Below are 20,806 nucleotides of genomic sequence, written 5' to 3'. Positions count from 1 at the left end.
TCATTAACTGACCTTGAAATACAGCTTCCTATAACCACATGCATGTCCAGGATGGTAGAGTTAAATTATGGATGGCTGGAGTACTCTAGGGACCTTCAGCCTTGCATTAGTACAACAGAAGGCATGTTCTGGAAGGAAGAAAGCTGAAGGAGAGGGGGTGTAAATTAAAAACAAATAAACATTCTCTATAGTGCATTCTATAACATTTTGTTCTTTTAGCAAGGTTTACTAAAGATAATTTTTACTTCCATATTTCCTAAGGGCTATTTAGAATTAATGGATGTGAGCCTGTATGGAAGATTCAAACCAAATTGCAAACATAAATTAACATCAACTTAACTGAACAACTTTTACTTAAGTTGACAGGGGTCAATGTGTCTCCTGGAGCAATCAAATCTATTTTTAAAAAGTGCGTTCATTTTGTTTCATTCTATGGTCAAGGGATATAATATAACAGAGATAAACCAAGAATTCATTGAGCTCATGCACACTGAAAATAAAGGGTAAAAATTCTAACCCAGGTCAGCCTTAAATTGTTTTTTTTCCTCCATTGATATATCATTGTTCTCACAAACTAACCACACTTCTGAACCAATGAATACTTTTATTTCTCTAAAATTCTTTTTTCTGTAACATTTTTCCCTTTAGTTTAATTTTGTGGTATCTTTTGAAACTGTATGGATTTCCCTTTTACTTTTTTTAATGAGAACTTCCAAACATATACAAAGTTTGAGAGAATAGTAGTGTACCCCCATATACTGAGTGCCCAGCTTCTAAATTACATGGCCAATTTTGTTTCATGTTTCCAAAACTCTCCCTTTACCAGATTACTTTGAAGCAAATTCCAGAGCATCATAACAATTTTTTTCATGAATAATTCAATATAAATCTGAATGTCAACTAAACACTGACATCGTGCTTACCTATAGAGAAGACTGTCAGACATTTGGCTTTCTGCATATTTGATAGTCAGAAGCCATATTCTATACTGTTCTAGCCTGTGTTTCTTTTACAATGATCAAAGTCAAGTTTCTTTTCATATGGTTAAAGGTTATTTGTATTCCTTTTTTTTTGTGAATGGAAGGTTCACATGTCTTGTTCAATTTTTAAAATGGTTTTTTTTCCTCCTATTTTTAGAAGTTCTTCATGTCTTTGGGATATTAACACTTTGCTATTTAAGTTGCAAATACTTTCCCTCATTTGTCTCTTTACTTTGCTTGTGATATTTATGCTACCCAAAAGATTTTTATTTTTGCTGTTGATGTTTGGGGGAGGAGAAATCAAATTCTGAATGGCAGGAATTCACTTGTGTGTTCTTTGGCTACTTACATGGTTTTAATTTTATGTTTAAATATCTAACTCACCTGGAATTTACCCAAAATATGTTATGAAAAGTTGATTCAAACATATTTTTATTGTTATCCAAATACAACTTATGTACAAATTCATCTTCTCATCACTGATTTAAGGAACTACTTTAGTCACAAAATAAAATTTCATACACAGTTGAGTGTATTCCTAGATTATTCTTCTCTGTTCCCATCGTCTGACTGTCTCTTCATGCAGCACCAGTTTAAATGTGATTACTCATAAAATGTTTAATATCTGAAAAAGTTATCCCTTTCTTATTGCTCCTCTTTTCTTAACATCTTTACAATATTAAATTTTCTTATCCCCAAACATATGTCTTCCATGTGGTCAAGTCATCTATTGTGACTTTCAGGATGACTTTATGGTTTTTCTAATACAAATTTTGGATATTTTTGTTAAGTTCACAATGAAGTATTTTATTTTTTCATTTGCTTTTGTAAGGGATTCATCTGTTAACTTTTGCCTATTATTGTTTTCCTGTTTTTATGAAGATTGTTGACTTCTTCATATTGATTTTATTACCCAATGCTTTGCCAAAATTCCTTACTATTTTAGTGTTTTTTCAACTCATTATTTTGAATTTTCTAGATGTACAATTATATCATTGATTAACAGATATACCTTCCTTTCAAATTTTTATGCTTCTATTTGTTTTTTCTTATCTTTTTTCATTGGCTGATGCCTCTACTATAAAGGTAAAGAATAGTAGAGATAGTAGACATCCTTGTTTCTGATTTTAGTTAGAAATTCTCTTGTGTTTTCCCATTAAGGAATATGCTGGCTGTTTTTAACATGAGTGGATATTGAATTTGTCAATTATTCTTTCTTTTTCTATTGAGATGATCTTCCGGTTTTTCTCCTTAGCTTAATTTTATTGATAGATTTCCCTACAGAGCAATACTTTACCTTTCTGAAATAAATTTCACTTGTTCAGAGTGTAATATGGGCTTTTAATGTGCTGTTGGGTTATGTCACTTACATTTTAACTTTTTATCAGTTTTAATAAGTAAGATTTATCCTGTTTTTGTAATAATCTTTGCTTTTGAGCTTTACATTGTAATCATTTCATTGAGAGGATATGAAAGTTTTCCTTCTTTTTCTGTACACTAGAGTAGTTTAAGTATTATGGAGGTTATTTGATCTTTAAATGTTTGAAAGAATTTTCATGTAAAACCATCTTGTCTGGGTGATTTGTGTGTTTTGTTTGGAGGGAGAGGATTAAATTAGTCTCTCTTTCTTCTCTGGTAATTGGTCCATTTAATCCTTCTCCAGTAGGATCAGTTTTGCAAAGTTGTAATTTTGTAGAACATTAATCATTTCATCCAAAATTTCAAATGTACTTTATGGAGTTGTACAAACTACTCTCATAATGATTTTTAAAATATTCTGTTTTGATAGTCATTTTTCCACCTGACATTTCTAATTCTGTATACTTGTACTTATTTGTGTAAGGCTTTAGAAAATCAATGAAAGAAAGTACCAGTCTTATTACCTCGAGTTTATTTTAATTTTCATATTATAGCCCATTGTGCAGTAATCTTCTTTTCTACTGTCATTAAATTTCTCTTAGAATGCCCAACTCTAACCCTACTCTTTCTTTTCAACTCAAATCATATCCACACTTTCCTTGTTCATGAGTTACTACACTTCTCCAATTTTATTCTCGTTTCTCTGTGCCCAGAAGGGGCAGAGAACTCTGGGGTCAAGATCCAGTAGACCTTGAAATTCTGGACTTGAAACTGCTAAAGCCCAAATTTGCTCAGTGAGTATTCTTAAAACCCCACAGCTTGCCAATAATTCTCACAATCAAGGTCAGGATACAGCTGCTTCTTGGTCTAAGACATTTTTACCTGAATTGAAAGAGCTTTTAAATCATTCTGTTTACTAATATTGATCCATTTAGATCAATGCTTTTTGTGTGTTTCCCTAACATTGGATCATTACAGGTCAGCTGGAGCCTGCCAAACACAAAGCTATTTTGTCCCCAGTTGTAGCATCATATTGACATATGTTCTAAATGGAATATTTCTGAAAAGGACATGAGAACAATGGCCTAGCATTATTCCTGGGGCTCACATGTACCCTGAGTAGAAAGCAAACCCCTTACTGGTATGTGGTTAAAAACACTGTTTAGAAAACATGACTCAAATCTCAGGGTAGTTAAAGCAATTCAGGCTTTTGGCTTTAAATGGTCAACAGGAATAACATAGTACTTTACAAATCTGCTGTTTCAGATTCAGAGAAACCTCTAAAAGCTCGTACTTATATTTTTTAATGCTGATAAACTGAAATCCCCCTTAAAAAAGAGAACTTCACAGCCTTCTTGGAAACTTAAATGTTTGCAGTCCCAAAGTGTGTGCAGGGTCATTCTGAGGGCACAGGCCTTGAAGCTCACGGATGTTGTCACTGACTTGTCACCTCACCTTGTTGGCACAGGAAATAACTGGGCTACAGTTTCTCTAGCTGTCATACGATCTCCTTATTTAGCTTCTTGAAATCCTAGACTGAGTGTGTGTGCAGCTTCACAGAGAAGACATAGCCCCTTCAGCAAGTCATCTGCATCCCTGAGTTTAGAGGTGGCGAAGACACAAGCACGTTCCAGGCTTCCTTCTGGATTCCTTGTGGATTTCCCCGTTTGATCTTGCTCTGACTTCATGTCCATCTTTCTTTCCTGACCCTGGTTCTGATGACTTCAGGTACAACACAACATAGAAAGGCAATAGGCTTACACAGACTGCCTAACCAACTCCCACAGCTGTGTAAAATCCAATCTGATTAATAAAGCTCATGTTCTGTATCCCTTACAGTGATTCTACTTTTTTGAATGAAAACATTCAAATGCTGTCATGCTAGAGAAGAATCTTGAGAGTCCCTTGGACTGCACGGAGATCAAACCAGTCAATCCCAAAGGAAATCAGTCCTGAATATTCATTGGAAGGACTGATGCTGAAGCTGAAACTCCAATACTCTGGCCACCTGAGGCAAAGAGTTGACTCACTGGGAAAGACCCTGATGCTGAGAAAAATTGAGGGCGGGAGGAGAAGGGAGTGACAGAGGATGAAATGGTTGGATGGCATCACCGACTCAATGCACATGAGTTTGAGCAAGCTCTGGAGATAGTGATGGACAGAGAGGCCTGGCGTGCTGCAGTCCATGGGGTCACAAAGAGTTGGACATGACTGAGCGACTGAACAACAACAACAATTCAAATGCTTGAATGTTGAGAATCTCACTTCAGGTATATATGCCTTTTTTGAGGTTTCGGAAATTGAATAATTGACACACTTATAGTTAAGATAGTATCATGAAAAGTAAACCTATTTCATCTTGGATCTCCTATATATGCTGTGCTTAGTCACTCAGTTGTGTCTGAATCTTTGTGACCCCATGGACTGTAGCCTGCCAGGCTCCTCTGTCCATGGGGATTCTGGAGGCAAGAACACTAGAGTGGGTTGCAATGCCCTCCTCCAGGGGATCTTCCCAACCCAGGGATCAAACCCAGGTCTCCTGCATTGCAGGCAGATTCTTTAGCATCTAAGCCTCCAGGGAAGCACTATATAACTTACTACAAATTCATAAATTCTAATTTTGAAAAACAGCCACGTAATTCCCACATTAAGGATTGCTTGGATATCCTGATAAGCAGCTGAGAGGGTCTCTCAGTGAACTATCCAGTAGCTGAAGTGTTTGTTGTTTATTCCATGGCAGTATTTCTAGATCTACTGCGTTAGTTTTAAGCCTTATGGTTATGGCCATTTCCCTCCAAAAATTTACACACATGAGCTAATGTACACAGATGAGCTAATGTACACATTAGCCTTCACCTCAACATTGATGATTTAAAGGAAGAAGTTGGCTTCTAGCCCAGTTTTCAATATATTAAGCCAATGGGAGAATAATCCTTTTATGGCTTGGAATAAGAGCTTCTGTATATATTAGTCTTGAGTTTAAGACTTCATGGAATTCAGAATAGTAATGAGAAACTTCACAGATAGTGTCTACAATGTTACAATGTAGGGTTTTACGATTGCTTCTGCAGATAGATAAGAAGGACACTTGGGCAATTCTAGTGGATTTTACCAATTAACAGAAGTTTCATATAAATATGATAATTTTTACCAAAGAGTGATTTGCAACTATGAATAAAAAAATGCCACACACAGGACAACTGCAGCAAAAATAACAAAAATATCAAATAAAAAAAGGACTACTTGTGATAATTCAGTCATAGAACAGCCAAAATAATCTAAACCAAAGGAGAAAACGTTGGAAGATTCATACTTCCCCATTTCAAAACTTACTACAAAATTATAGTAGATAATATAATGTGGCACTGGCCTCAAAGTAGCCATACAGATCAATGGAATAGAATTGAGAGTCTGGAAATAAACTTTTACATTTATGGTCATTTGTGGTAAGAAGGCCAAGACAATTCAATGGGGAAAGAATAGTTTTATTTCAACAAATGGTGGCATGGCAACTAGTCAACCACATTCAAAATAATGAATTTGGACTGCTGCCTGGACTGCTGCCTTATACCGCACCCAAAATTAACAGAAAATGGATCATAGACCTATTTGTAAGACCTAAAGTTGTGGAATGCTTAAAAGAAAACATAGGAGTACTTATTCACAACCTTAAATTGGACAGTGCTTTCTTGGATATAACACCAAAAGTACCAGTAACAAAAAATAGATAAATGAATGTTAGCACAATTGCAAACTTTTTTCTTCAAGAGACACCATGAGACAAATTAAAATACAACTCCCAGACTGGGCAAGAATAGTTGCAAATCATATTTCTGATAAGGAATTTTAATCCAAACTCTAATAAAAAGACAACCCAATTTAAAAATGGACAAAGGATTTGAATAGAGATATTTCTCCAAATATTATTTTCACATGGCCAATGAGCACATGAAAAGATACTAAGATAGCATTTGTTTCCCTGGAGAAGGGAATGGCAACTCACCCCAGTATTTTTGCCTGGAGAATTTCATGCACAGAGGACCCTAGTGGGCTACAGTCCATGGGTCACAATGAGTCAGACGTGACTGACCGAATAACACTAGTGTCAGTTACCAGAAAAGCACAAGTCAAAACCACAATCAAATGCCACTTCCCACCCACTAGGATGGCTGTCATAAAAACAGACGGCATCAAGTGCTGGCAGAGAGGTGGAGAAACGGGGCGCTCCCATGTCACTGGTGGGCATGCGAGACGGCACAGCCACACTGGAAAGCAGTCTGGGACTTTCTCAAACAGTTAACCGGACAGTGATCCTGCTACTGCTGCTGCTAAGTCACTTCAGTCGTGTCCGACTCTGTGCGACCCCACATAGACGGCAGCCCACCAGGCTCGCCCGTGCCTGGGATTCTCCAGGCAAGAACACTGGAGTGGGTTGCCATTTCCTTCTCCAATGCATGAAAGTGAAAAGTGAAAGTGAAGTCACTCAGTCGTGTCCGACTCTTCGAGACCCCATGGACTGTAGCCCATCAGGCCCCTCTGTCCATGGGATTTCCCAGGCAAGAGCACTGGAGTGGGGTGCCATTGCCTTCTCCATACAGTGACCCTAAGACCCACCAGTCCACCCCTAGGTCTGTATTCAAAGAAATGAAAACGTACGGCCACACAAAAAAACTGAAAATAACCCAAATGTCCACCTAACGATGAACGCATATACAAAACGTGGCCTCTCCACACAATGGGTTATTACTCAGCCACAGGAAGAGAAGAGGTACAAAGGCGTGTGACAACACAGAAGGACTCGAAAACATTATTCTAAGTGAAAGGAGCCAGGAACAAACGCTACCTATTTTATGGTTCTGTTTGTATGAAGTGTCATAGAGACAGACGAAAATCTGCATGTGCCAGGGGGTGCAGAGAAGAAGAATGGGGAAATTACTGCTGATGGGTATAAGGATTTGGGGGACAAATGATGAAAATTCTGGATTTAGATATTAGTGGTGACACCGCTTCCTGAATATATAAAAACCCACTGAATTACTTCAAAAGGGGAGACTTTCAGGCATGTGAATTATATCTCAATAAAGCTATTATTTTAAAAAGCCAACTGTAAGATGACTATGTTTTATATTAAAAACTATTGGTTGGGCCTAGTTCCAGTACCACCATCTAGGTAATAATTGATATTTGTTTACAATGAAGCCATTTCCTAGCAAATGTCCCGTGTATTCAGACAGTAACACCCTCCTAAAGCCTAGGGAAAGGGGCCTGTAGAATATACTCCGGGAATTACATTCCTGAGACCCTGCAATCCTTTTCAGCAACCCACTCTAGTATAGAAAAACCTAATGGTCAGGAAAGCAGTCAGTTTATCTAATCTGATCCTGTTACAGTTGACAGCAATTTCCTCTTGGTGATTGTCATCAGCAAAGCTTAGCACGCAGCTGGTAGATTCCTTCTCTGGCTGACACCCATTGTCACAATGCCCTTAATATGGTTTCTGAGCTGAGTGTACTTTTATTCCCTTACATATTCTAAATTTTGCTTCCCTGAAAATTTTCAGCCCCAAATTGTTACTTTATTCACTCTAAACACTACATCACTGAGATGTTGCATAAATATTTGGATCAAATAAATTAAGCTTCAAGACTTTTTTGCAAGATTTAATATTTGACCTAAAAACCTTTCCTATTTATCTCCATAAATGGACTACATGACTTACTTCTTTAAAGAAGTCATACTTTTTTTTTTTTTTTAATGCTCTCCTACACACAGAGTCGGACACGACTGAAGTGACTTAGCAGCAGCAGCAGATGCTTTTAGACAGGACTTCAGCCAGGAAGCAATAAAAAGAAAAATAAGTCCCTGAAATTCTGCAAAGCCTTACATGGAAAGAATCTTTGACATATTACATCTCTTCCAGGCAGGAAAATCTTGTGATGCAATAAATCAGATTAGGAAGTAAACCCAAAGAGGCCAATGCTTTCCCTGAGATCTATCAGCAAGATCGGAAAATAGGTTTTTCCAACTTAGTGGTTCTCAAACTTGGCTGCTTTTAAAATTCCCTTTTGCCTGGGCCAGAGCCCAAACCACATAAATCTGAATCCTGATGGTGAGACAAAAGTGTTAGTATTTTTTGATGCTCCTCAAATGGTTCCAATATGCAGCCTCCTTTGAGACCCACTGCTTTACTTCCTAGCCCAGGGACTCCCCACAGCCAGTGAATGACTCCTAATCTGGAAGTAATCTCAGCCTCATCCTGTAGTAAACAGAAGAGTGGACCACCTTCATAAAGACATCTCTTTTCCTAAGACAGTGATGGGGTAGAAAGATGGTCCTTTCCTACTATAGGTCTCTGCTTCAATGGGCCAGCCAGCACCTGTCACAGAACTGATTCTTTCCCTTATCATGATAAGGACATGTCATCCTCTATGTCTGAGGTCAATATATCTCTTTTCTCTGTAGAGTTATGTGATGCACGAAAGTACATTAAGTATATACATGTAAACTAAAGTTTCTACTCTTAAACCATGTCTTCATATTAAAAAAAGACATGATTTCCAACTAAAGAGATGTTTGTTGAATAAGATGTTTTACTGACTTTCCAGTGGAGAAGGAAATGGCAACCGACTCCAGTACTCTTGCCTGGAAAATTCCATGGATGGAGGAGCCTGGTACACTATAGTCCATGGGGTCACAGAGTCGGACACAACCGAGCAACTTCACTTTCTTTCTTTCTATAGTTCCTTTTGGAGAGGGAAATGGCAACCCACTCCAGTGTTCTTTCCTGGAGAGTCCCATGGATGGAGGGGCCTGGTGGGCTACGGTCTGTGGGGTTGCAGAGAGTTGGACACGACTGAGCAACTAACACACACACACAAAGTTTCCAGACTTTGGCCTAATAGTCTTACAAATTGGGTTCATTTTCCAGCTGGTTGCTGCTTTGAGAAAGTCATGACAAATCGCTACTGCTTTGCTTCATTATCTGAGAAAGGACACACTAATCAAAATATCTGCCCACAAAGGCTTCCTCTCAGACATGTGAGGAAGCCAAATTAGATAGCATCTAGGAGTTCACAGGCAGATATCTATGGAAATAAAATGAGGGCCATATTATTACAATTTTTCCCTTAAACACAATTCTAGACAACTCCAGAGCCATACAATTCCAAGAATAAGAAAGATTAAAAAGTACAATGCTTCGTTATGGGAAAAAATGTTGCTTGGTCATTATTTTAGCCAATATTTAACAAGATGGGTTTTATTACCATGACAAATGTGGAAAAAGAGAGATTATATCTACAAAGAATGAAGAGGCCCACGTGCATGCTCAGATACTTCAGTCATGTCCTACTCTCTATGACACTATGGACTGTAGCCCGCTAGGCTCCTCTGTCAGTGGGATTCTCCAGGCAAGAATACTGGAGTGGGTTGCCATGACCTCCCACAGGGGATCTTCCCAACCCAGGGATTGAACCTGTGTCTCCTGTATCTGCTACATTGTAGAAAGATTCTTTACCCACTGAGCCACCTGGGAAGCCTGTGGTCCACAGGAAGTGCTCATTTGTCTCACAAGGGCGCTTTCCACATTATGTAGATGCTTATGTTAACTGAAGTGTCTACATTGGAATTTTATTTCTGCAATAGATATGATCTGAGGCCGAACAGAAAATTTTAAAATGGCCATTCCATGTGGTTCTTAATGTGGTTGGGGAGAAAAATCGACAAATATCCAGTCCCTTTCTCTGATAACTTAAATGAAATGAGGTCTACATCAGAAAATCTAGGGCTCTAACTCTGACAGGTGTTGAGAGGAGAGAGAAAAACTCCGGAAGAGGGATATGCAAGTGGAAGCAAACATAATTGGGAGGGCTTCCTAGAAGGGGTGGGATGAGAGCTGGAGTTTGATGGGGCAAGGAGAGATAGAAGGACTGGGATGAGGACATTCACTGCTCTTGGAGGCAGCACATGCACCCTCGGGCACTGGCTGCAGGAAGCTTGGCTTTGGCCTTCCCTGGTGACTCAGATGGTAAAGAATCTGCCTGCAATGAGGGAGACCTGGGTTCGATCCCTGGGTTGGGAAGAGCCCCTGGAGGAGGATATTGCAATCCACTCCGGTATTCTTGCCTGGAGAATCCCCATGGACAGAGGAGCCTGATGGGCTACTGTCCATGGGGTCGCAGAGAGTCGGACATGACTGAGTGACTAAGCGTTGAAGCAGAAGCAGCTTTTTGGGGACCCTTGGCTGATTCGGTTGGATCTGAAGGATCCAGTGTTGACTGTAAGCAGTGTAGTAGTGCAGGATGGAGTCCACAGCCTTTGTTTGCAAGTTCAATGATAGCTATTTACCAGTGGCTCAGTGGTAAAGAATCTATCTGCCAATGTAGGCCGGGTTTGATCCCTGGGTCAGGAATATCCCCTGGAGAAGGAATGGCAACCCACTCTAGTATTATTACCTGGAAAATCCCATGGACAAAGGAACTTGGTGGGCTACAGTCCACATGGGGTCACAAAAGAGTCAGACACCATTTAGCAACTAACCACCACCAACAAATAAAACAATGTGGCCTCAGGCAAATTATTTATCTCCTTATTCCTAGGACCCTTATCTGAAGCTATAAGTAGGTAAAAATATCTGACTCAATGCATTCAGTCAGGAGGAATGCCCCTTTACTCTAGACTTGCCAAGAAACAGAGAACAATAAAAAAATGTTTTGATCAATGGCACAAGGTAACAAAAACACACAGTGAATCATCACTGATCACTTTATAGTCTAACATGAAGTTACCAAATTTCTCAGAACAAAGGTGGTATAGAAATCCCAAGGAGAAGGCAAGGCTGTATTTTCAAAAGCCAGGTCTTACTGCTTCTTAACAAAGCACTAGATTAATTCAGCCACTTTATCCCTGCTGGAGCTCTGATAAAAATACAATATGTCAACAGTGACTAATTACAACATTAATGAGTCTATTGTTTACTTCCTGGCAGTAACCTAATCAACCAACCAACCACGTCTTAACTTCATCTAGCATTTTCCAATATCCAACATTTATAATTTGTCTTAGACAACTTTCACCTCCAGCTGCTACTGATGTGAAAAGAAAAGTCATCATTAGCACAAGGACATTTATACCTACCCCACCTTTTCCTGGAGAAGGCAATGGCACCCCACGCCAGTACTCTTGCCTGGAAAATCCCATGGACGGAGGAGCCTGGTAGGCTGCAGTCCATGGGGTCGCTAGGAGTCGGACACGACTGAGCGACTTCCCTTTCACTTTTCACTTTCATGCATTGGAGAAGGAAATGGCAGCCCACTCCAGTGTTCTTGCCTGGAGAATCCCAGGGAAGGAGGAGCCTGGTGGGCTGCCATCTATGGGGTCTCAGAGTCAGACACGACTGAAGCGACTTAGCAGTTAGCAGCACCTTTTCCTGCTGCTTGGTGTGTTTCATTGTTTTAAATCAGATATTAAAAAAATTATATTGAAGTAGAGTTGCTTTATAAGGTCTTGTTAGTTTCTGCTATACAGCAAAGTGAATCAGCTACACAAATACATATATCCCCTCTTTTTTAGATTTTCTTTTCATTTAGGTTACCACAGGTCACGAAGTAGGGTTTCCTGCACTATACAACATGTTCTCATCTGTTATCTATTTTATATTAATATGTAGTAGTGTATGGGCTCCCTAGGTGGCTCAGCGGGTAAGGAATCTGCCTGCAGCGCAGAAGATGAAGGAGCCACAGGTTCGATCCCTGGGTTGGGAAGAATCCCATGGACAGAAGAGCCTGGCAGGCCACAGTCCACAGGGTCTCAAAGAGTCAGACACAACTGAAGTGGCTGAGCACACACGCGTGCACAGTAGTGCACATGTGTCAGGCCCAATCTTTCAACTCATCCCACTCCCCACAGCCCCCGCCTGATAACCATACGTTTGTTCTCCATTTCTGTTACTTGATTTCTGCTTAGCCAATAAGTTCATCTGCACCATTTTTCTATATTCTACATATAAGCCATATTATATGATATTTGTTTCTCTCTTTCTTACTTACTCCACTCTGTACTGACAATCTTTAGGTCCATCCATATTTCTGCAAATGGCACAATTGCATTCCTTTTTATGGCCGAGTAATATTCCACTGTATGTATGTACCACAACCTGGTACCTACATCCCACATTTCTGCTTTTATAGACTAATCAGAACAGAGCAGAAGGCAGCCTATTTAGTATCTCACTCAGAGCCTGTTAAGCTTCTGACAACAGAGAGGGTCCTAAGAAGGCAGCATGCTTCTTGCTTTCTATCATATTCTTCAATTTTAGAGGCAGTGAGCATATTTTGGTCGTTAACAATTTGGGGCTGAGAAAAGGTAAGAAGCACGCAAAAGCATGAGTGGTTGACTGAAATGACACTTATGAAAAGGTTGCTACTCAAAATTTTGCATTATGCTTTGGTCAATTTTTCCTTAAACTGAAAAAGGACTTCAGTGTGGAAACTGACTCTCTTGACAGCTCCTATCCATAGTAACTGTTCTCACTGTAAGAGTCACAGTTTTAGCAAAGAAATGAAGATGGAGAGTTGGATTTTTAATAACCTAACACTTGTGATAAGACAGCTCTTCTGAAACTATCTTTGCCTGTATTTTCCAGATTTGACCTAAAATGATAGGAAAGTTCATGGTTTGCTGTGGGAACACAGACCAGCTTCCATTTTGTCTCTTCTCTGCAAAATCACTTTCCTGGTACCCATTCCTGCCTGAGGGAAAACATAATTGTATTTTCCATTAAAGATTTACATTTTACTCTCTGGTAATTTTGGACAAAGGGCTTCCTGGGTGGTACCAGTGGTAAACTCACCTGCCAGTGCAGGTAGACTTAAGACATGTGGGTTCGATCTCTGAGTCGGGAAGATCCCCTGGAGGAGGGCACGGCAACCCACTCCAATAATCTAGCTTGAAGAATCCCATGGACAGGGAAGCCTGGCAGGCTACAGTCCATAGGGTTGCACACAGTCAGACATGACTGAAGCGACTTAACACACACACATTTTTGGACAAAAGGACAAATATCATAATTCACTATGGTAAGTCAAAACACTGAAAGATAAATGTTAACATTTTAGGGCGAAAAATCACAATAAGCTACCTGACGTGCAGAATACATTGCTGTATCTGATACTGTTTAGTTTATAGAAAGTCTGTGCCTTGAAGAAATTCTTGGAAATCAATTTCTGCAACATCAAAGAATGTTCTCCCTATATCATTTCCATCAAGTTTTTAAAAAGGAAAATTCAAATATATTTCTTTCACTCTCTTGCGTCTTACGGTTCCAGTAACTTTGACCATATAGTTAAACTAAAAGTTTTCCTGCTAAAATTCAAGCCCATTTTGGTTGATTTTATTCTTACAATAAGAGGCAAAATTATGAAAGTGAAAAGCTTGCATATTAAATTCCAGGAGTATAACTTTTCACTACACAGAATAACAAAAGACAGAAGTCTGATGTTTGCTCTTTCTAAACATTTCTGTTGAATATGCTAAAGCGAATATATACACCATTGTGTGCGACTATTTGTGAAAGTGTTGGTCATGTCTGACTCTGTGTGACACCATGTAGGCCTCCAGGCTCCTCTGTCCATGGGCTTCTCCAGGCAAGAATACTGGAGTGGGTTGCCATTCTCTTCTCCAGGGGATCTTCCTGACCCAGGGATCGAACCGGGGTCTCCTGCACTACAGGCAGATTCTTTACTGTTTGAGCCACCAGGGAAGCCCCTAGTCACAGGGAAGTGTCTATTTGGGGGTTTAAATTTTAGAAAAAAGCCCGCTCTGTCTTCTCTGATAACGTTACTCAGCAGCTAATCTTCTACTTCATATTTACATAATGACAAACACGAGACTAACACCAAGCTCATTACCTTTCCCCAATGAAGCAAATGATAGCGTATACCTTGAAATCTTTCAACATCATCTCAAAGAGTTGAATTTCCCTAGAGTCTTAAACAGAAATAGTTTTATAAATCCAAGTACAGGAAATGTGTCATCATTGAATGATTACAAAAGTCAGCAAATGATCCACTATCTCATGGTAGATAGACTTACATTCTCTTAAGCAACATAAATGTGTAGGATAAAAAGGGGAATGAGTATAAGCATGCAAGCTGGAATATATGCACACAGACACTCATGCATACACAAATGCACACACACACACGAGAACATATGTATGCAGTTTCATCAAGCATGGAAGGAAGGTCATTAGGCCTGTGTATACACTCCCTAAAAGCCAGTCTTCTATTAATACTCAACTTGATCTAGTCGGAAGATATGTCTGCTTTGAATGCCTATGAAATAAGCCAGAAATATTTACGATCTAAAATACAAATCTGGGACTTCCCTGATGGTCCAGTGGTTAAGAATCCACCTTCTAATGCAGGGGACGCAGGTTCGATCCCTGGTTGGGGAACTAAGTGCCCACATGCCACAAGCACAGAGCCTGTGTGTGCTCTCGAGTCCGTGTGTCACAACTACTGAAGTCTGTGTGCCACAATGAAGACCCAGAGCAGCCAAACTTTTTTAAAAAATACAAATTTGATAAAAATAACCAAATTCGATTTTTTTTTTCTGTGCCCATAATGCAAAGTAGGAGACTGAGATAGTCATTTATGCTGAGAATTTGACAAACTTTATACAACCAATGCAGGAGATGTAAGAGACACAGATCCAATCCCCAGGTCAGGAAGATCCCCTGGAGGAGGGCAAGGAAACCCACTCCAGTATTCTTGCCTGGAGAATCCCATGGACGGAGGAGCCTGGCGGGCTACAGTCCATAGGGCCGCACAGAGTCGGACACAACTGAAATGACTTAGCAGGCATGCAGGCATACGACATGCAAAAACATCTCTACCTGTAAAAACTGGGATGTGGTCTTACGGACATGACTCCTAGTTTTCTTTACCTGGGAGAAAGGTGGTACTACTTTCCTGGAGGGACAGAAGAGGACCAAGGACGGAGTCCCCTGTCAAAGGGGCAAGTGGCATGTTAGGGCACTGCTTGCCACCAGCCTTGTTAAATGAACCCTGACAGATTGCCCAGGTGGAGGCCTTCCAAGGTCGGGCATTAAAAATGGCACAGAATGCTTCAAAGAGAAGATCAAAAAGTTGCCTGGGGATGCTTAGGCTCTCTGTGGCCTCTCTGATTCCTGCCTTTGATAAAAACTAGTGCAGCAAACACATTTACAGAAAGTCTGTATGTAGGACACTCACCCCAGGAGAGAGCAAGAGATGAAGGAAGAAAATGGAGGAATGTGTGAGATGGTTTAGAAACAGGGAAGGAGCAGCAACAATGAAGGACTGCGTAAAGAAATTGAAAAAAGGAGTGTGGGTTTTATTAATAGAATCAAAATTAGACTGCGGGATGTACTTGTAACAGCAACATTTATAATGATAGGACGCTAATTTCTCCCACATTCCCTCATTTACCCATTCACTCACTCAGCCAGCATGTATTGGACACCTACTATGTGCTGGGCACTTTGGGTGTTTGCTGGTGAGGATTAAATGAATTGAGCTAACAGGTTCTGCTACTCTCATCCTCCCAGAACAACTATAAGAGCCACAAGCAACCACATATCCTGGAGGCTCAGCCAGTCCCAGTCTCCCCCTCCTATGCTATTAATAGCCTCCCCTTTCACTCGCAGGACATTAATCTGCACAAACTGTATGCTCACTGAAATTAATTAGAGCTTCCTAACTTGTCTTCAGGTCTCCAATTTTGCCTTTCCCCCATCCATCCTCCACAGAACAGGCAGACCTATCTTTTAAACATGTACGTCAGACTATGCCACTCTTCTGCTTAATATTTTCCAATGCCATTCCATCAAACCGAACATAAAACCCAAAGTTCTTCTTTTACCTTACAAAGTGCTGTATGACCTTCCTCTGACCCTCCTCTACCATCTCTCTTTTCCTGAAGGAGCCAAGTTTCATTCCGTCTCCAGGACTTTTGCACTGACGGTCTCCACTGCTGCCTTATTCTTCTTCTTCTTCTTTTTTTTTTTTTTTTTGATTGCACTGTGAGACATGTGTGATCTTAGTTCCCTGATTGGGGATCAAACCCCCACTCCTTGCAATAGAAGCATGGAGTCTTAACCACTGGACTGCCAGGGAAGTTCCCTCTTCTGCCAGTTTTTACAAGCTGTCTCCTTATCATCATTCAGTTCTCAGGTTAAATGTTTCGTCATCAGGGAGATCTTGGAGGGCACCCAAATGTAAAGAAGGCTCCCATTCACTCTCCATGAAAGGTGAAAATGTTAGTCACTCAGTTGTGTCCAACTCTTTGCAACCCCATGGACTGCAGCCCACCAGGCTTCTCCATCCATGGGATTTTTCCAGGCAAGAGTACTGGAGTGGGGTGCCATTGCCTTCTCCATTCACTATTGAGGATACATGATAAAAGTAATCTGTACTTCAAATAAGAGCAAGATCATGTGTTAAATGTATAAAAAGGGCTAGTATTTCAGGAAAATTCAAGAAAGCATTATCACCATAGCGTACAAATAATTCACATTATATGTAAACTGAAGAATGGAGTTTGCTACTGAGCCACTGTTTTTACTCTGGACTTGATTCTTGGAAAGAGAATAAATTTAATTGCTCAGTAAGGGATTAGACTCTGGAGGCAGGTCAGCTTGAGGACAAATTTTAGCTACCCTAAACTCTCAGAACTTGTCTTACAGGCTTCTTACAGGGGATTAGGCAACTTTTTACTTAATTTACCCATTTTATGTTTCAACCTCCACATATTTTTAAAATAAGGGTTATGGTTGATCGTCCCTGTGTGATACAATGCAAACTGGATCCTGTGTGTTCGCATATCTTTTTCCCCATAGTTGTTCAGTAAGTGGCCTCAGTGGACAGTTATTTTGAGGTTAATTGAGACTTTCCTGGACCCCAGCATCTGCCCAAGCCACAGAGCCTTAAATTCTCATGAAGTCATGATGAAATAGATATTCATAAAGAATCTAGTAAAAGAAATAATTTTACTGCCTTAGGGCAAGAATTCGCCAAGGAAGTATTAATAATATATTAACTAGTTTCCTCATTATTGTTGTTGTTTAGTCACTAAGTTGTGTCCAGCTCTTTGCAACCCCGTGGACTGCAGCACACCAGGCTTCCCTGTCCTTCACCATCTCCCGGAGTCTGCTTGGACTCATGTCCACTGAGTCAGTGATGCCATTCACCCATCTCATCCTCTGTTGACCCCTTCTCCTCCTGCCCTCCATCTTTCCCAGGCTTGTTAACTCATTACTCCCACTGTCACCAAAGCGAATTTTCATTAGCAGTGCATCTGGTAGAAAGAAATGCAAGGTATTTTGTTGACTGGATAATGAGAAGGGGGACAAGATTAGAAGAGGACATACTTGTACAAATGAAAGTAGAGAAGAAACAGTAGAGTAATGTCCATGGGCAGATGGAGGGACACTGGAAATGATGGCAGGGGAGGATACAAAGTCAAACCTATCATTCCCCTCCATTTAGCATTTTGTTCCTCGTTGGCCATAAGGATGTCATAACACATTCTAAATATCTGTATTGTAAATGGGCTCAGCCCACATTTGTTGAGTTCTTTAAGATTTTAAAAGCTACTGTAAACAATTAACTTGGGGAAACTGCTCTGCTCTTTACTGGTGGCATTTAATGAAATCTATAATAATTTGCACTTTTATTAATATACTAAATCTAAAGCTGTGTGTTGAAACAAGATGCAGTAAAATGGTGAGACGTCAAGAAAAGACACCAAACTGTTCACTACTAGAATTTACAAAGACATACTTGAATAACCTGATTCTAGAAACAAAAGGAGCCATAGGCAAAAGGCCACTGAAAACTCAAATGCAGGTGGCCTGAAGACAGAGGATGAAATGAGGTGGAAAATAGTGTGAGATAATGACAGGCTTGGTCTGGACCAAAGAGACTTTATAAACTCCCAGCAAGAGAAATACAGCATTCTGAGCTTCTAAAGACTGATCTCTCAATGAAAAGAGGGTACACTAACAGTTATACACATGAAGAGATAGCAACCCACCCATTGTGGTACTTCTGAAAAAGAGAGAGGAGACTTCAGGCCAGTTCATAAAATAAACAAAACACTAAGAAAATTAATAGAAATTAAGAAGGTGATCGGTTTCCACTTTTTTCTTCTTTCATAGCCTTTAGAGAAAGCTACTTACAATTTCTTTGATGCTCCCACAGCATTATCCTTTGGAATCTGGGCTGAGACCCAATTCCAAACTGCTGGAATAACTGAAACGCTGGTTTCATGGGTGTCTTTTTTCTTTTTTAAGTAAATCCGCATTGCCATAGACTGCCAAGCATCAAGCTCGCCCTGAAATTCACTGGGTCTTAAAGAGTTCTTTCTCATCTACTTTTTGCTGAATGTTAAAAGATTTCAAGTTTAGTTGCTCTTCTAAAGATGCTTCTATGTGAAGTGAAGTTGTCAAAATTAAAAGAATTTAAAATTCCACTGCAGCTCCACTGTCTCTGATTCCACGATAACTATGCTTTCAGATTCAGCCCCACGGATGTCTCCACGTTGCCAAAATACCCAGAACACTGTATTCCCTCAGTTGTAAAGGAGAATGTCAAGACAGTTCAATAAACATTTACTGAACATCAGCTACATGCAAGACTTTCAAAAGTGCCATAAATAGGGAGACAGATGAAAGCAGTTAAGCTGGAAATAAAATTCAGTTTCTTCTCTCCTCCCTGAATCTGTGTCTTAACTGGAAGACATCATTATCTGGAAATGACCGTGAAACAGATTGAGTTCTCTGCTGCAGAAAGTAGAAATCGTTTTTGGTCTGCTTTGACACCATGCATTTCATAAAGCACGTCCAGAAAGGAAGAGCGAGAACATGCTCATTATGTGCAGGACAAGTTAAAACAAGTGTTTTAATTCAATTTCTTCATTTAGTCACACATCAAGACATGCATATGACATACATCCAGTTTGAGCAGGAAGATACGGTTCATTAGCAAGAGACGTTGCTTCCTTTCCCGCTAAATCACATCTGGTCATTATGTTTGTTCAACTTTTAATTTTATAAGCCTATCACACTCAGGTGATACAAGGCAGGTGAACCAAAAAAAAAAAAAAAAAAGCACAAAATCCAGAATGACCTTAAAGAATTTAACAGCCTTGAAAGAAACTTGAGCCCAGAGGAATTTTTCCTGTTTGGTTTATCTTGGCTGGTTCTCTCAAGAAGGCATTTTAGCTGAGGTAGTCATCCACTGAGAAACAGAAACTGCTGTTCTGGATCTTTTTCCAAGTTAAAAATAGGAGGTTTTGAATACTGTTAAGAGAACTGGAGTCTCAAAATTAAGCCAGATTGGGAGGTGACCTGAGGGAGACTTTGAGGTCAGACATGGGAGGTTGGAGGGAGGTTCAGGAGGGAAGAGACACATGTGTGTGTCTGGCTGACTCATGTTGATGTACGGCAGAAACCAGCACAATATTATAAAGCAAGTATCTTCCAATTAAAAATAAATGAATTAATTAAAACACAAAACCCAGCTTCTCTACTTACTAGCTCCCTGGCTTCTATTTTATTTAACCTGGGTCTCAGATCCTGCCTGTGTAAGAGGGGAGGGGGGTCTACAGTGTGGGTAAAGCTCCGGTCTCATCACTTGGCCAAGGAGGATGAGGCAAGTAGCTGGAAGTGGTCTCTTGGTATAAAGCAGTGCTGGCAACTATTTGCAATTTCTGCATGTCTTTGTAATCAGTGTTGCAAACACTCATTAATAACATTGCTCATTTTGTGCATTAAACCTAAATAATGACTGCATTAAAGGACTTTGTAGTTAATCAACTTGCATTCATCTGAAACACAACATATGAAGCGCTCAGGTGCTAGTAAGAAAGTAGTATAAAATACAATGCTTGCTCTAAGCACCTACACACTTAAGAAATCATGTTTGGGTGATTGCCAAAATATATTATTAAGTAAAAACAGAGTATGTATTTATCAATGATCATTGAACTGTACATTTAAAATGAGTGTATATTTTTTGTGTAAATTATTCCTCGATTAAAGACAATTGCAGAAAGAAAACTCTGTTGCCCAAGTATAGCCATTAGGGATTTCAGTGAAATTGGTCTGTATTCTGTGACTTGCGTATGGGCAGTTTTAAAACTATCCCAGTTAGATTTTTTCAAACGTGAAAAAAATCAAAAACCAAAAGCAGACAAGATGCTGAGCAACGTGAACAGTGACTTAGGGAGGCCAGCAAGTAAAATTCAGGACTCTGTTAAATTTGAATTTCAGATACAACAGTTAATCTTTTCGTGTAAGTGTGTCCCAAATATTACACATTTAACTGGATGTCATGCATTGCTTTGGCAAAGCTAATAGTATGCTAATTCCATGCATAAAAAAAGAGACAGAATAGAATATGTGAATCCAATTGTTTAATTACATA

The 20,806-nt window shown here is 39.7% G+C and overlaps 1 protein-coding gene across 6 annotated transcripts in view; it reads right to left on the bottom strand.

Moving 5' to 3' along the window:
• RAB27B (RAB27B, member RAS oncogene family) overlaps positions 1-20,806 on the bottom strand; it is a 198,146-nt gene that overhangs the window by 46,533 nt on the left and 130,807 nt on the right. Inside the window, exon 2 of one of the 6 annotated variants that reach the window (XM_019986904.2) lies at positions 13-143. The exons of 3 other annotated variants lie outside the window; for them this stretch is intronic. In XM_019986904.2, the coding sequence (XP_019842463.1) occupies positions 13-44 (32 nt within the window). In that variant the 5' untranslated portion in view covers positions 45-143. Of the gene's footprint in view, positions 1-12; positions 144-6,342; positions 6,678-20,806 lie in introns of those variants that run through there. 2 more of the 6 variants (XM_070779103.1, XM_070779102.1) reach the window with 2 other exon arrangements.

The sequence above is a fragment of the Bos indicus genome, chromosome 24 (assembly GCF_029378745.1).
Source record: "Bos indicus isolate NIAB-ARS_2022 breed Sahiwal x Tharparkar chromosome 24, NIAB-ARS_B.indTharparkar_mat_pri_1.0, whole genome shotgun sequence".
NCBI lineage: Eukaryota > Metazoa > Chordata > Mammalia > Artiodactyla > Bovidae > Bos > Bos indicus.
Note: the sequence above shows the minus strand (reverse complement) of the source record. Positions and strands in the feature narration are given on the sequence as shown.